This window comes from Truncatella angustata (assembly GCF_020726525.1).
Source record: "Truncatella angustata strain MPI-SDFR-AT-0073 chromosome Unknown BKA67scaffold_8, whole genome shotgun sequence".
Lineage (NCBI taxonomy): Eukaryota > Fungi > Ascomycota > Sordariomycetes > Amphisphaeriales > Sporocadaceae > Truncatella > Truncatella angustata.
Genome location: NW_025763388.1, coordinates 899,307 through 913,533, shown reverse-complemented (window position 1 = coordinate 913,533; position 14,227 = coordinate 899,307). Strand labels below are relative to the sequence as shown.

Genomic DNA, 14,227 nt, shown 5'->3' with positions numbered 1-14,227 from the left:
ATGTTACCTCCAATTGCAATAGTGCAAATGGCGCAGCAAGGCTCTGACCGTTGTCGAATGCATCTTCTCTGAGTCGTCGGGTGCTTTTGCACCTCCCGGCTTGACAGGGGTCTGCCATGGCTGGCTGACAGCACCCTGGCCCTTGGCCCTTGGCTTGAACCTGTCAGCCCTATGAGCGTCTAATCTCTATTGGTAGATGAGCTGACACACCCTGGCGGGAAAATACAGAATGAATGCGGGCCGCGTCTTTTGTGTGAGACTTTACTGGTGCTCATGCGAGCCGATGAGGCACGGGCAACATCTTGGCATCCAGCCTATTCTCTGAGCGGCCAAATGGGCTTGCTTACTTGAGACGGGGCTGAGTTGCATAGAAGGAGTCACCGAAATGTCAGTTGGTCGCGCCTGCGCCGTCGGATGTGACATGGATGATGAGACCTCCGGCTACTATATAAGGCTATAACAGATGGCCGAATCGCCAGCCTGGTGCAGTTTCCATCAAAAGCAGTCACATCTTTCGTGCTATCGATTCTATCCGTGTTTGAGGATTGCTATTATCATATAAATTTTGTTTGGTCTTCGCAGAATGGCTCTCAAATTTGGACAGCGTCTTTTAATATGGACGTTCAAATTGGTTAACTTATTCGTGCCATGGCATAAGCTACCGACCTGGTTCGGTGTGATCAACATTCTGGCACTTCGTTATGAACTCCGCGATAAGAACCTCTACGACACTTATGACAACCCCAGTGACCAAGGAACAGCTTCGGCACCTGAAATGCCTGAGACGAAGTATATCTCGGTGCGCAATTCTGATGGCCAATTCAATGACCTCGAACACCCGAAGATGGGAGGCCGGTGTATGCGCTTTGGTCGTAATGTTCCACGTCAACACACGACTGCGCCGACGGAGCAGCAGCTGATGACGCCAAACCCACGTGTGATTAGCGAGACGCTCTTGGCACGTGAAAATGGTACATTTAAACCTGCCACTATCGTCAATCTCCTGGCTGCCGCTTGGATCCAGTTCCAAGTCCATGACTGGGCGCAACACTTTCGAAGCAAGAAGACCTGGGAAGTGCCGCTTGCAGAGGACGATAAGTGGTCGGACGACAATGGAATGAAGATCGATCGAACAGAGGCCGATGAGGTACAGAACGAACAAGACAAAACTTCACCCGGCTACCTCAACGAAAATACACATTGGTGGGACGGGTCTCAAATATATGGCTCATCAGAAGAGGCGACACGAAGATTACGCGCGGACTGTGAAGATGGTAAGATGAAGGTTGACCTCGAGAAGGGCGGTGCCATCTTCCTGCCCCGTGGCGCAGATGACATTCCATTGACCGGTTTTAATGAGAACTGGTGGCTCGGCTTAGAATTGCTCCACACCTTGTTCGCCCTCGAACACAACTCTATCTGCAACCAGCTGAGGCTTACGCATCCGACATGGACAAGCGACCAGCTCTTTGACACAGCAAGGTTGATCAACTGTGCTCTAATGGCCAAGATTCATACTGTAGAGTGGACACCTGCTATACTCAAGCACCCAGCTTTACAAATCGGTATGGCTGCGAACTGGTGGGGAGTTGCTGGTGAAAAGCTTTGGAAGATTGCAGGGCGAATCTCAAAGACTAGCGAGGCCATCAGCGGCATTCCAGGCTCAGGCGTAGAACAAGATGGCGCACCATACTCTCTCACCGAGGAGTTTGTCTCGGTCTATCGATTACATCCTCTCATCCCCGATGACGTCGCTTTCTTCAAGGTGCAGACCGGCGAACACAATACCACGAAGACCATCAAGAGTATTGCTTTCGAAGATGCACGTTCTCCCTTCGAAAAGAATGGTTTGAGCTTTGCGGACGCATTTTATTCTTTTGGCATAAACTATCCTGGTGCAATCACCCATCACAACACCCCAGAGTTCCTCCGAGACCTTCATCTACCTGATGGTAGGCACTTGGATATGGGTACCGTAGACATCCTCCGAGACCGTGAGCGGGGTGTGCCACGTTACAACGAGTTCCGCCGTCTCTTTCACATGCCACCCGCCAAGAACTTTCTCGACCTCACTGGCGGCGACCAAAAGCTCGCCGACGAGGTCAGCGCAGTATATGACGGCAAGATCGAGCTGGTTGACCTGCTTGTTGGCAGTCTCTGTGAACCATTGCCCAAAGGCTTTGGCTTCAGCGACACAGCATTCCGCGTCTTCATCCTCATGGCCAGCCGACGGCTGAAAAGCGACAGGTTCATTGCGGGCCAATGGAACACGGAGACTTACACGCAGGAGGGACTCAACTGGGTGCAGAACAACTCCATGATAGATGTGCTGACTCGTCACTTCCCTGATCTGCGCCCTGCTCTTAATGGTGTTGACAATGCCTTTGCCCCTTGGACGAAGGTTGGCTCGAGCAAGCTATACGGCGGCAAAGAGACGAACGCTGTGCCATTTGCTACTCCGCCGGTTACAAATGGGTCGGATGAGGTGCATGCTTAGATCTGTAGCACTGTTTATCCAGGGTGGCAAACAAAGTGAGTTGAAATGGTGAGGTGGTCTCGAGAACGGCTCTCGTGTGAGCAGCAGTTTCGTCGTTCTGGCTTAATATGTAAAATACATTGTTATTTTTCTTTAGTAGTTCTCTGGAATTACAACTGGGAAGAGGACCGAGAGTCCTTCCTCAATATCTGCGTCCTGAACCCTATCTATACTCTCGGTCGTGATCGGCGGCTGGCGGCTGTGCTATCAGTAAGCTATAACCAATGCAGTAACTGTATGGAGACAGTATCTCCTGGCTTTGGATCTGACGGGGTTGTAACACGGTCATCGCTCACATTGCGGATGAGCTCATTGTGCATCTTCTCCGAGTCATGTATAATTTGCTGAGCCTAGGTGCCCGACTATCAGCATATTAGTAGACACAGATCGCCAATCTCACCTCATGATGACTAACAACGAGGACAAGATTGTCAGTATGTTTGTCCTTGCTCGAGAAGTCGGACTGACAATGATCGCCAAGAATCCTATGTATTAGAAGCAGTAAGCGCGTACGTCTTGCTTGTTCCTTTAAACATTTATAGTAAGCTAACACTTTGTAGCCAAGTATCAGACTAGCTGAATGATATCCCTTAATTTCCGAACACAAACATCCATCAATACCGATAGTCTTATGTTATACTCGGTCGCAAACCGTCATAGCACAGCCACAGAGAGGGAGTCAATATTACTAGCGTTATTACTAGTACTTCCGGTGGAAGCGAGATGGCTACTTAAGATGTCGCTAAGAGATTCACCAATCGGGGAATTTTTACTCACCAGATTGTGATGCACCATAACGGTTCTGAGACTTTCTTGCTTTTACCGTGTACTCACTGGACTCTGACAGATTGGTCGTGCAAACAACGCGTGCAGCCAATCTTAACAATCCGAGAAGAACGAACTGATATCTCAGTTGGTTTTTCGTATGTACATTCGGGTTAACGAGCCGAGAGCTACACGAATAAGAGACAAGTGGTTGGCTTCCGGAATTTTAATAAAATCACTGATGTATCATCTCCATTCGTGTATAAAAATCTGGTGCTTCAAGCAAGACGTTACAACATGTTTTATTCGTTAGCCTTGTAGTCTTGTTGCCGTGTGTGTCGGCGTCAGCACGATCATATAGCATCTTGAATAATATCAAGAGCTCTCATAATTAATTAGCTCAAGTAAAACATGCGCCAACAAGCTGTGTACGGGCTTTCATAGCGCTGGCGGAAAAGAAAATAAGAACAGCGAGTTTCCTGTTGTGACACCTGGATGTGTACTCCCAAACACTACCAACGCTGCTCACTGGCATTTTGATTTCTACACAGCGATTTCCTACTGTGCTGATCGCAAAAACATATTAAAACCCGTCTACGTACAAGTTACGAATGACAAGCGAGCAGACATGGATATGGACATTGACTGCGATGGGCTGGACTCTCAAAAGAGTATTGCTCTGCTGGGCAATCCGCTCATCTAGCAGATCCCAAGTGCGAGTAACTGATCTAGACCCATTCTGTATAGGATACGAGTTGAGAATTAGCATTCGAGTATTCCGTAGAGATCATCCAATTGGCTGGAACAAAAAATCGCACACTGGTGGCGACCGTTCAATTTAATGCGCCTGTACCAACATCCTGTCAACCTATGACTTCATCAAGCATAATGATCTGGCTTATACGGCTCGACACTGATTTTCTAGCCTAGTCGTACTGTTGGCAATCGTACTAGAATAGATAGCAAGCAGCAGAGTAGTGCGAGGCTTCAGACCAGCATCTGCCGTAGAAGTTGTCACGGATGACAGCCCAGCTACACGACATAGCCTGTTCCGACTGCATACTTCTTGCGTTCGCTTTGGCAACTCTTTTGTAACTCTAGCCTCAACTGAACAAAACTTTACAGAACTACTTAGGGAATCTAACACTATACCTACCTCTAGTGCCGAACTCCACCAAGCATCCCGTCGCCCACCCAGATAGACACAAGACGAATTTGACAACTGCGGAGTCTCGTCCATCTAATATAGTCTGCGATTAGACACAACTCTTTTATCTCGCACCTCACTCGAGACATCACAGCACTAGTGGTTTAGTGGTAAAATCCATCGTTGCCATCGATGGGCCCCGCGTTCGATTCGCGGCTAGTGCAGCATTTAATTTTTAATGTTTTCTCGAACCCATGAGTCATTGTACTGAGAGCATTCTCGAATACCCAGGTGTTACTTGAACCGATGGTTTCAGGGGCTGATTTCTTGTAGGGCCGGTGAGGCGGGAAGAGAATTTTATGAATGGCAATCCTTTATGTGAGAAACTGGTCCTTGAAACATCACGTCTCTGAGTGTACTATTTCTTTTCTTCTTTTTATCTTTTCTTTGTGCTGAAACGTCACCGCAGCTTTGTCAGAGGTCGATTATGTCGACAGACACGAATAGGCGAGCAGATCATTGATCTTGCTTACCTGCCGCTGAAGACGTGATTCGGCACTCCCAAACCAAATCCTTGATTTACCACTGTTGACCGAAAATGTAGCTCGTTTGACATAACCTTACGACTACTGCCTGTCATCGATTACACCGCCAATACTGGCTGATTTACCTTTCACAATAAGGCCAACTTGTCTCAATCTTCGATCTATATTACCTTTTTTAGGTAGACTTTAGGATAGGGGTCTACAGCACACCTGTATTTTCTCAAGTATATCATGATTCGCTCGGAATCCTTGCATCTGTCTAAGCCATTTTCATGCTTCAGGCGCTGCCGCCACCGTAAGCGCGACCTGGCACCGAAGCACTCCTCCAGTCTGCAAAGCCGTCCAACCACTTCCTGACTGTGCGGATCTCCCACTTGTGGGCCTCGCGGATGAACTGCGGCTCGGCCTCCACGTCCAGGACGCCGTAGCTATCCCAGTGGTGTCCTGCGCCCGTGATCAGGTACTGCGGGTGGAGGTCGGTGCTCTCGGGCCGGGGCCACGCCGCCAGGTCCGAGTGGAAGCACAGGTCGTTCCAGACGTCCTGGTCGCCGTCGATGAAGGCGAGGCGGTCCGCCCGGAAGTCGAAGCCGCCGAAGGCGTTGTAGGCGGCGACGTCGGGGCCGGACGCCGGGATCGCGTTGTGCGAGCCCGCCGGGAAGGCCCACTCGCACCACTGCTGCTCGTACGCGGTGTCGACGACGCGCGAGAGCAGCGCCGGGCCACTGGCCGGCGCGTCGATGTAGGCCCCCTGCTCCACGCACGACGTGTACAGGTAGGAGCGCGTGCCCGAGTTCGACGTGTCCGCCCACCAGCTCGCGTTCTGCGTGCCCCAGCAGTCGTTGCTGTTGAGGTCACCGCCCGCGCAGTTGGGGATGAGGTACTTCTTGATGTAGTCGGCATAGCCACCTAGGCCGTCCCAGGGTAGGCCGCCTGTGTAGTTGGCGAAGGTGTAGTCGACCTGCGTGATATTCTCGGGCGCGTCCAGGTTAGTCACGTTGCCGCAGAACTCGAAAAAGTCGTTGGAACCGTACGCTGGGTTCCAGTTCAGCTCCTGCCAGGTTGCTGCTTCGTAGAACCCAGGGTTACCGATTGGGTTGGCGATCGCCGTGGCGAAGTCGCGGTCATCGGTGAGGGATTCGAAACCAAAGAGGGACTTGAACTTCTCGACGGCAGGACGGTTGCCAGCATCCACGAGTGCATCAAAATTGTCAATGATGTGGTTGATGCGAGTTACGCAATCCTGAGGCGCATATTTTTGTATCGGAGTGTACCAATTGGAGTAGCCGACAGAGAGCCAAATGGGAGCACTCGAAGCAATTCCACCATACAGGACATCACCGTGCTGCTTGACGGCAAAGGCTGTCTCGGCACCTGCAAGACTGCCTCCGTAAAGGATCCAGGGAGTGTTTGGTGCTGTAAGGTCCTCGTCGATGCCGAGGAGATTGGCATTCTGAGCAAAATTGGCGAAGTCGGCAATTGTCTGCTCGTTGGTCAAGTAGGCCAACTCATCCGTGGTCGAGGTGTTATAAGGGTAGCTGGTTCCGTAGTAGCGATTCTCGAGGATAACACCAAGACCGTCGAATGCTTCCATCAGAATCTGGATGATGCCAGTCTGCATATTAGACCACCGACTACGGCCACTGGTTTCTCCACCAATGTACAAGAAGACGGGTCCGCCTAGATCTCTTGTTAGTCTCACGTTTTTCTCACTTCATTTTTTGGCCCGTCGAAAAACCAACCAGGCTTGTAGTAGCTGTCGTCAACATAGTACGTCTGCTTGAAAGTGTCATTGGTGTGAGGGAGGTATCGATCACTGGTTGGGAAGTGGTCAATCTTCTGGTTGAAATACTGCGCGACGTAAGAAGTCGGACGACCATTGCCTTCCTGTCGAGCATCAACGTGGGCGATGAACGGCAAGTCCTCAATGCTTCTGTCAACGACGTGAGGACTGGTAGGAAGCTTCTTGATGTGTCTAGCACCGACCGTACTAGCCAGCAAAGGTGCTAACGAGCTGATCGCGAACAAAAATGCCTTCATGCTGGGCGATGAAAGCTTTGCGTCTCAGTGAAGTTAATTCCTGAGCTCGAATTGGTGTGTTGTGGCGTTGAGTATTAAGTGTCCGGGAACAATTATTCGGAATTCGTATAGAAGCTCACGGAAGTGAACTGCATGTGAGAGGGGCAGTCCAATTGACGCAACCAAACAAACGAACTTGATGCGGCGATCACTGCGCTACTGCAATGTGTAAGCACAGCATTGCATGGTTGTATTAGGCAGTATCGTCGCCATCGATCACGCTTATAGCCCAGTATGGAAGGTCGCCAAGGTAGATCTATGGAGTTACATCAAGTGGGTATCAACCAGATAGGCTGATTATGGCAAGGGCGAAATACGCAGTTATGCTGTTTGCATTTCATCCTGCAGATATCATAAAGCAACACTGGCTCTCCTTGAATTGAATGTCTCGGGTGCAAGGCGCGTACCAGGCGCAAAGACATGATCTCAGGAAGCTACCGTGAGCCGAGACAATATATTGTGTATGTTTCATAAGTTGGGATTTTGAGCTGATATTTCTCTAATATCGATCCTATGTATATCGCGAAAGATTCTCTGGAGTTCTCACATTGACTGGCTTGATTGTCTGAAACCAGAGTCCAAAACTCGGGGCGAGAAATAAAGTTCCGGCAGCGTGCTCGTGTACTTATCACCACAAGATAATTGTTGTATGCTTAATTTGTCTCATAATGTGGATACAAATCGAGACTCAGGTCGGAAAGCCAGTGCAGTTTAAACCAGGCATTTCTTTTCAACGATTGTTAATTTGCATCGTGAAAAGGAACGATTTATGAATAAGTCGACCGACATATTTCTTCGATTCTAAGTGATATAAAAATGCTGCATCCCCAAATCGAAAAACAAACATTGGCCCATGACCGCCTGCCAATCTTAATATATGGCATTATGGCAATTCCCTCAACGCCTTGCGCTATGAAAGTCCACCAGACCAGCCGAGTCGCCCTATCATTACAAATGAGATTCACATGAGGATCTCCAGTTCATCGTCACTATCCAACCCTATCATGGGAAATCTCTTCCCAAGCTCTGTACCTAGACTCTCCCTGCCAGCTTCTCGAATGCCCTTTTCGGTGACGAAACGTGTCTTCTTACGGGCCGGTTGGTCTGCTGCTGTTGCGCTGTCCAGTTTCTTGGTTGCTATAATACTCCGTGTCGCATCGACAGTTTTCTTGTCGTTCAGGCTTTCGCCATCTTTCATTTTCGACAACTTGTCCCGCAAACCACCACCCCAGCCAAAAGATCTCGAGTTCGAACTCAACATGGACGATGCGGGGTGGTTGACAGTTGAATTCTCTCTCTTCCGTTTGATGGGACTGAGTGAGATTTTGGTGCTTGTACCCTGCCCTATCCCAAGACTTTTCGCATCCATGGGTTTGGCGCGTTCGTCGCCGGGAAGATCGTTCGGAGTACCCGGCATGGTACCTAACGCATCGGCTCCTAGCTTTGCCCGGGATAGATTCATGTAATCTCTGCCCGCACCTCGGCCCGCACTGCCGAGCTGCTTCATGATCTCTCTTTCCTTCTCCTGGCTCGCCAGCCGCCTCCGTATTGCTTCACCTCTTTCGACCCTGTCAGCGACCTGGCCAGGTAGCATGTGATCGCCATCGAGCAGTGTCGCCGCACTGGCCTTGCTCACAAAGAAGTGACTATGGGTATCGCGGTCATACCGACCATGTTTACGATCCACTTCATCCTTCTTGCCGCGATTGTATTTCTCCCTCAGATGCTTCTTGTTGTTAGCACCGAAGCCGCCTCCAAAGGCATTCACGTCTTGTCGAAGGAGTCGATGTTTCTCTAGTGCAAGGTTCATATGGAACTCGCAGAATTCGGTGCGCTTCTTGTTGACCCAAGAGTTACAGAGGTTGCCGTCTTTCTTGACCGATTTGCAGTAGCCCAGATCTCTGGCTGTGCCTATCTCGAGTATGGCGTCACCGTCGCTGTTGATGACCAGACTGAACTTGTTTGTTGCTTCGCGGCCCTTAGGGGGTGGCATGACGGTGGGGTTGAGTATCGCGATCAGCGTGCCGGGTTGTAGCTTCCAATATCGAGAGAAGGCAGTGTTGAAGAGAAACAATTCGATTTGCCATGTGAGATCAACCAGAGTGATAACCATATACTTGCCACGGTCCTCCTCTTCGGCGAATTTGGATTTCTTCTCTCGTAGTTCGGTACCCGGCATAGGCTTGTGAGTTTTGGGTTCGGACTTGGATGCCACGATCCCTAAAACCACGATGTCTTGCTCCACTTCGGGAAGCTGGAAATCGGGCGCTATGACATCTCTCAGCAAGTCTTTGATGAGCAGAGTCTTTCGAGTACTAAATGTTCGCGTGAGGAGGTTATGCGGTAGTATTCTCTTGGAAAGATGGGTGCTGGAGTAGGGCTCGAAGGATGTTGCTTCATCTTCAGGGACTTCTGACGGTGCAACTCTCTTCTTGCGCAAGGCTGACTCGAAGTCTGCTGACGAGTTTGCCTCCGGGTCCTGTGTTCCGCCATCTCTGCGCTTTCGTATGCCATTACCCGCCACAACATCCTCACGGCTAAATGTCTCTGGTTCTTGGAGCACATTGGGTATCTCGGTTGCTCTTTCTTTGTATCTTTCCACTTCGTCCTGACCGACCTCAAAGGTCTTACTCCTGACCTTTTGTATCCTCTGCTGTTTATCCTTTCGACTTGTCTCCTCTGTTCTAGCGGCAGCCAGTCGCTCGCTGAAGGTCATGGGTCGGTCCTGCTCGAAGGAAGACGAGGCATCCTGGCTACCGGGGGCTGGTGTGCGGGCACGTCGTAGATAGCCCCCGGTTTGCCCGTTGCGAGTCTCGGTAGGTCTGCGCAAACTTGGTGCTCGCTTCAAGGAGACGTCACTGGCTTTGAGGCCCTTGTCGATGCCCAACAAGACTCGGCTAGGCGATTTTTGCTCGGATACTGTCTGTGCCCTTCGCACTGGTGACGCGGGGACTTGTACTTCCGTCTGAGATTGTGGTCGTATCCTCGGGCCCTCCGCAAGCATTGCTGCGCGAGATTGGGCTCGGCTGGCAGCCAGGACGTCGGGCACGGTCGAGCCCGGTCTGTTGTTGTGTGTCGAGCCGTTCTCGGCGTCTGATGAACCCCCTACGGCTTTCTTCTGTTTCTTCTGGAGAGCCTTCAACTTGAGTTTCGCCTCGATGGCCTGCAGCTTCAGCTGTAATGTCTCCTCGTCTTCTTCCTCATCTTCCCCGTCTTCGGCATCATGGTCTCCATCCCGATGGCGGACGTTGAGGACTGATATGGATCTTGACTTCTTCAGAGGCGAAGGGGATGGAGAAGTCCGTTCGGCCATGCGACGTAAGCGCTCGCGACCGCCTGGAGTGCCGATCAGAACATCGTGGGGTGATCGCGGGGGCCATTGGGCCTGTTTGGTAGGGCTTATTCCTTTGTCCAGGGTGAGCATCGCAAGAGAGGTGTTGTAGTGGAGGGCTTACTTTGAGGCATTGTGCCTTTCAACTATTGCTGCCCTGCTAGCAGCAAACCATTTCTACCGTGCTGTCGTAGGTGGGAGCCGAAGAGTGTTGTGTTGTCGCACCTACTTCCGCTTTCGTACTCTCACGAAGGAAAGGATCAAATCAAATGTGCTTGCTTGTTTGCGACTTGCAAGGGGCCCGGCAGCACTTATATCGGCCAATCAATATAGACGTGGTTCAACAGGGGTAGCCAGCTTCAATTCGTAAACCAAAGAGAATGGTTAATCAGGTTCGTTTGATCTAGACATGAGGAGGGGCGCAATCCCTAGACGACCTGGAAACGATTGCGAGCGACTTTCTTATCAGTTAAACAAGTCTCATGATAAGGTTGGTAATTAGGGTAATTGGGGGTGGTTAAGTCTCGTCTCGTTTCCAGCGGGTGAAACTACGCAGTCTAGGCACGGGTACGCGTTCTGAATGAGATGAGACGGTGGAAAGCGTGAATTATCTCGGCTCTCCGGAGCCAAACCTTTCCTTGGGGTAGATAGTAACCCCCTGCTGATGTGATAGAGTAGACGGTAATTGATGGGGACGAAGGGAAATGTATATACTTGTTTTATAAATTCCTTTCCATCACTAGAATCTGCTCTAAATCATTAGTTGTGTTATCAGTTCTCAATAAGTTGAATTATTCCATGCGGACTGCCTAGAACAGCGAGATAAGCCACTAACCCGACGTTAGTCTCCTTGAGAGGAACGCGTCTCCGAGTCGCGTTTACAGGGGTCCTGCGTATAAGACAATTCGGCATTGAATACTCATGCGGCCTACATGGGACAGCGAGTATTCACCGGTTGTATGTACTTGGTTTTTTTTGGGGGGGTGTTTTTTTTTGGTAGCCTCAATTACTTCACTATCTCGTGATTGACAACCAACAACCCTCTTTCTGGATAATTGTAAACCTATCTTCTGTTCCGCAGTTGGCCATAGAAAGACCATGGCGCGCACACGCTCCAGAGGCGGCGCAACCTCCGGGACCTCCAAGTCTACCACAAAATCACAGCCATCCTCCACCACAGAATCGAGATACACCCTGCCACCAGAATCCGCGAACCCGCCTAAAATCTTCATCTTGCCCACGAGAGCCACCCCAGAAGCCCGCGTCGTCTCTCTGCTGAACCCACGCTATGGCAAGCCCACCCGGTACCTGGCATGTCCGGAGACGGGCATCTACGAGTTTACCAAGATCGCGGCGCCGCAAAGCACGCCGCGGAGCTGGCTGATCGAAGATGGCAGCAAGAACCAGGACTCGGCCTCGGCCTCGGCGGGCAAGGAAGAAGGAGAGGCTGCCCGAGACCCCGACGCCAACTTTGGCGCATACGTAACAAAAGGGGCAGACCTGTTCATCGCAACGCCCATCGACCCCCTATTCATGGTCCTCCCAGCGCTGGTCGGACAACCCTCGACCTCTAGGCCGGAGAAGAAACTCTTCCTGACGAGCGACGATCACTTCGATGCGGTGGCGCGGGAGTCGTCGCCGCACTTCTCCGAGATCCTGCGATGGGGCACCTTGCGGCAGCTGCTGGAATCGCGCATGGCCGCCATATGCGACACGGTGGACGCCGGCGACGAGTCGATGTATAGGCTGAGCGAAGAGAAGCTTCTACAGAAGCTGCTGGACAAGGCGAGACAGGTGAGCAAAGACGGCCTGCCGACGAGTATGGAGGAGAAGTTTGTCGCCAAGGCCCTCGAGGCACCCATGCTCAGCGTGAAGAGAGAGGCTGCGCCGACGGGAAAGTGTGAGCCGGCCACGGATTCGAGCGCTTCTACACCGAAAACCGAGGCGGTGGAGACCCAGTCGTCAGTCTCCTCCACAGACACTACCTCGACCCGAGTATCGGAAGCGTCCACGGCTGCGACCTCGGTAGCGGCTGAGGAGGAAACAGTGGCTGCAGCCGAGGCCTTTGAGCTCAAACCCGCAATAGTCGCTTCTTCGGAGATCATCTCACTACAGAGATTGCGGGTAGCATTTTCGTTTATACTCTCGAGTTATATCGCACCGTCGCAAGCATCTTCACTAAAAGCCCTGCTGCTGGAAAAGAAGGGCCTTGCCGACTTTGCGGCATTGGATGAGTACCTCGCCCAAGTTGCCAAGTTCAGACAAGACGCTGTAGCGTCGCGGTCTGTGGCAGACTACTCGCGGAAACGCGTGCTGGACGACGACGAGCTCGCGGAAAGGGCCGAAAAGAAGCGCAGGAAGGAAGAAGAGGACAAGCGCCAAAAGGCCGGAACGAGCAGAGGCGTGAAGAACCTGGGTAAAGTCAATGTCGCCGGCATGAAGAAGATGAGCGACTTCTTTAAGAAGAAGTAAACATCCGACGGAAGCAAGACCAGTTGGTCACAAAGCCATGAGAATGGCGCTTGGTGTCTAGGTCTCGTTATGGCGTTGTCTATGTCTGGGTATATAGTGTGTGGCTCTCTGCAGAGTATATCACAGGGTATATTATATCCACGTACTTGAAATGACAATTCCAAGGAACGTTCTTCTCGCTCCTGCACATGGCCATATGCAAAGCGATGCTTCTGGTTAGGTCCCTCTCGCACCTCTTGCTCTGCCTCTGGTGCCGCCGAGCCCCCTTCCAATTCCGCTTGCGCTTCTAGAGCTAGCGAAGCTGGCCGAGGGCTCCTCTGTGCTCTCTGCCGCCTTTCTGGTACCATACGCGCTCACACCTCCCCTCGTTCCCCTGACACCCGTAACACCGCTGCCTCTCGCCATTGTCGATGCTCTGGTGCCCCTGACGCCCGTCACGCCACTGGTACCCCTCGTAGTGCCTCTCGTACTGCCGACAGCTCTCGTCGTCCCTCTTGTCGTTCCCCTAGCTGGCCCCCTCGCCGGCCCCCTCGAACCCGACGCCCCACCACTGGCCGCGGCCTCCCGCCTAGCAGCATCCTCGGCGCGCTTCCTCTCGACCTCAAACTTCCTGCGCTCCTCCTCCATGGCTCTGCGCTCCACGGCCGCCTGCCGCAGCCTCTCCTCGTTCTCGACCTCCCGCAGGTCCTCGCTCGCGCCCCTCCAGTCCGGGTTGAGGATGAGCTTCTGGTTGTGCTCCGTCTGGCTCAGGATCCGCGTCCAGGTGTTGAGCAGAGTGGACGCCGTGTTGACGGTCTGGGAGACGGTGCCCATGTTGCCCCTGGCGCGCTCCAGCGTGCCGATGACGCCCTCGAGCAGCTCGTTGATGTTCCGCACGCCGTGCAGCTCGCGCTGCAGGGCTTCTTCGCGCGTTGCCGGGTCCGAGGAGGAAGAGGTGGTGGATGCGAGGGGATCGGTGCGCGGTGGTGGGCCGGTGGGCGTTTTCGGCGTCTTGGGCCGCTCGGGCAGGGTGGCCTTCTCAGGTGAGAAGGCCAGTTCTGACGAGTCCAGGTCGGACATCTTGTATGACTGATGGATTTGGTAGGGCGATGTGGGCGGTGTTTTTTTTCTTCTTGGATTTACAATAGCCAAGTCAATCGTGCACTACGGGTATTGTATGGCGGGTTGGGTGCTGTGTTGGCCACACCAAAGTCAGAAACTGTGCTGTCAAGAGGGGCAATAGCTATAGCCTTGATTGGTGTTGTGTAGTAATAAATTGCTTATGTCTCCGATGCAGGAACAACTCGAATCAAGTTTCTCGATGCTGTAGCACAAGCTCTTCTCAATGGCGCAAGTCTTGAAACGGTGTGTTTACT

At 52.0% G+C, this 14,227-nt stretch overlaps 5 protein-coding genes and 1 non-coding gene across 6 annotated transcripts; 3 read left to right on the top strand and 3 right to left on the bottom strand.

Annotated features, from left to right (window-relative positions):
• Positions 1 to 583: 583 nt before the first annotated feature.
• Positions 584 to 3,120, top strand: BKA67DRAFT_539442 (heme peroxidase-domain-containing protein; the record flags this gene model as incomplete). The annotated part of the gene is made up of 4 exons (XM_046100635.1): positions 584 to 2,485; positions 2,520 to 2,532; positions 2,634 to 2,746; positions 3,097 to 3,120. The coding sequence occupies 4 exons, from the start codon at positions 584 to 586 to the stop codon at positions 3,118 to 3,120; spliced, it is 2,052 nt and encodes a 683-aa protein (XP_045954099.1).
• Positions 3,121 to 4,601: 1,481 nt separating this feature from the next.
• On the top strand, positions 4,602 to 4,672 carry BKA67DRAFT_t148. Its single transcript has one exon. It is a non-coding gene; the product is annotated as a tRNA-Gly (tRNA).
• Positions 4,673 to 5,050: 378 nt separating this feature from the next.
• On the bottom strand, positions 5,051 to 7,146 carry BKA67DRAFT_392009 (peptidase S28). The gene is made up of 2 exons (XM_046096628.1): positions 6,733 to 7,146; positions 5,051 to 6,670 (listed from the first exon to the last, which is right to left on the bottom strand). Exons 1-2 carry the CDS (start codon positions 7,028 to 7,030, stop codon positions 5,271 to 5,273), a joined length of 1,698 nt encoding a protein of 565 aa, XP_045954098.1. The 5' UTR covers positions 7,031 to 7,146; the 3' UTR covers positions 5,051 to 5,270.
• Positions 7,147 to 8,030: 884 nt separating this feature from the next.
• On the bottom strand, positions 8,031 to 10,534 carry BKA67DRAFT_662363 (uncharacterized protein; the record flags this gene model as incomplete). The annotated part of the gene is made up of 2 exons (XM_046107985.1): positions 8,031 to 10,474; positions 10,525 to 10,534. The coding sequence occupies 2 exons, from the start codon at positions 10,532 to 10,534 to the stop codon at positions 8,031 to 8,033; spliced, it is 2,454 nt and encodes an 817-aa protein (XP_045954097.1).
• Positions 10,535 to 11,188: 654 nt separating this feature from the next.
• BKA67DRAFT_391943 (ribonuclease H2, subunit B) lies at positions 11,189 to 12,980 on the top strand. Its single transcript, XM_046096624.1, has one exon. The coding sequence runs from the start codon at positions 11,499 to 11,501 to the stop codon at positions 12,870 to 12,872; it is 1,374 nt and encodes a 457-aa protein (XP_045954096.1). The 5' UTR covers positions 11,189 to 11,498; the 3' UTR covers positions 12,873 to 12,980.
• BKA67DRAFT_391944 (DASH complex subunit Duo1-domain-containing protein) lies at positions 12,981 to 14,110 on the bottom strand. Its single transcript, XM_046096625.1, has one exon. It carries the CDS (start codon positions 13,929 to 13,931, stop codon positions 13,089 to 13,091), a length of 843 nt encoding a protein of 280 aa, XP_045954095.1. The 5' UTR covers positions 13,932 to 14,110; the 3' UTR covers positions 12,981 to 13,088.
• Between the last annotated feature and the right edge of the window lie 117 nt (positions 14,111 to 14,227).

Bases quoted from the DNA above. Each gene is read 5' to 3' on its own strand.
- BKA67DRAFT_392009 (XM_046096628.1), bottom strand. From the start codon at position 7,030: ATGAAGGCATTTTTGTTCGCGATCAGCTCGTTAGCACCTTTGCTGGCT. The intron at 6,671-6,732 runs GTTGGTTTTTCG...CAAGAGATCTAG, and splicing joins CGACAGCTACTACAAGCCTG to GCGGACCCGTCTTCTTGTAC.
- BKA67DRAFT_391944 (XM_046096625.1), bottom strand. From the start codon at position 13,931: ATGTCCGACCTGGACTCGTCAGAACTGGCCTTCTCACCTGAGAAGGCC.
- BKA67DRAFT_391943 (XM_046096624.1), top strand. From the start codon at position 11,499: ATGGCGCGCACACGCTCCAGAGGCGGCGCAACCTCCGGGACCTCCAAG.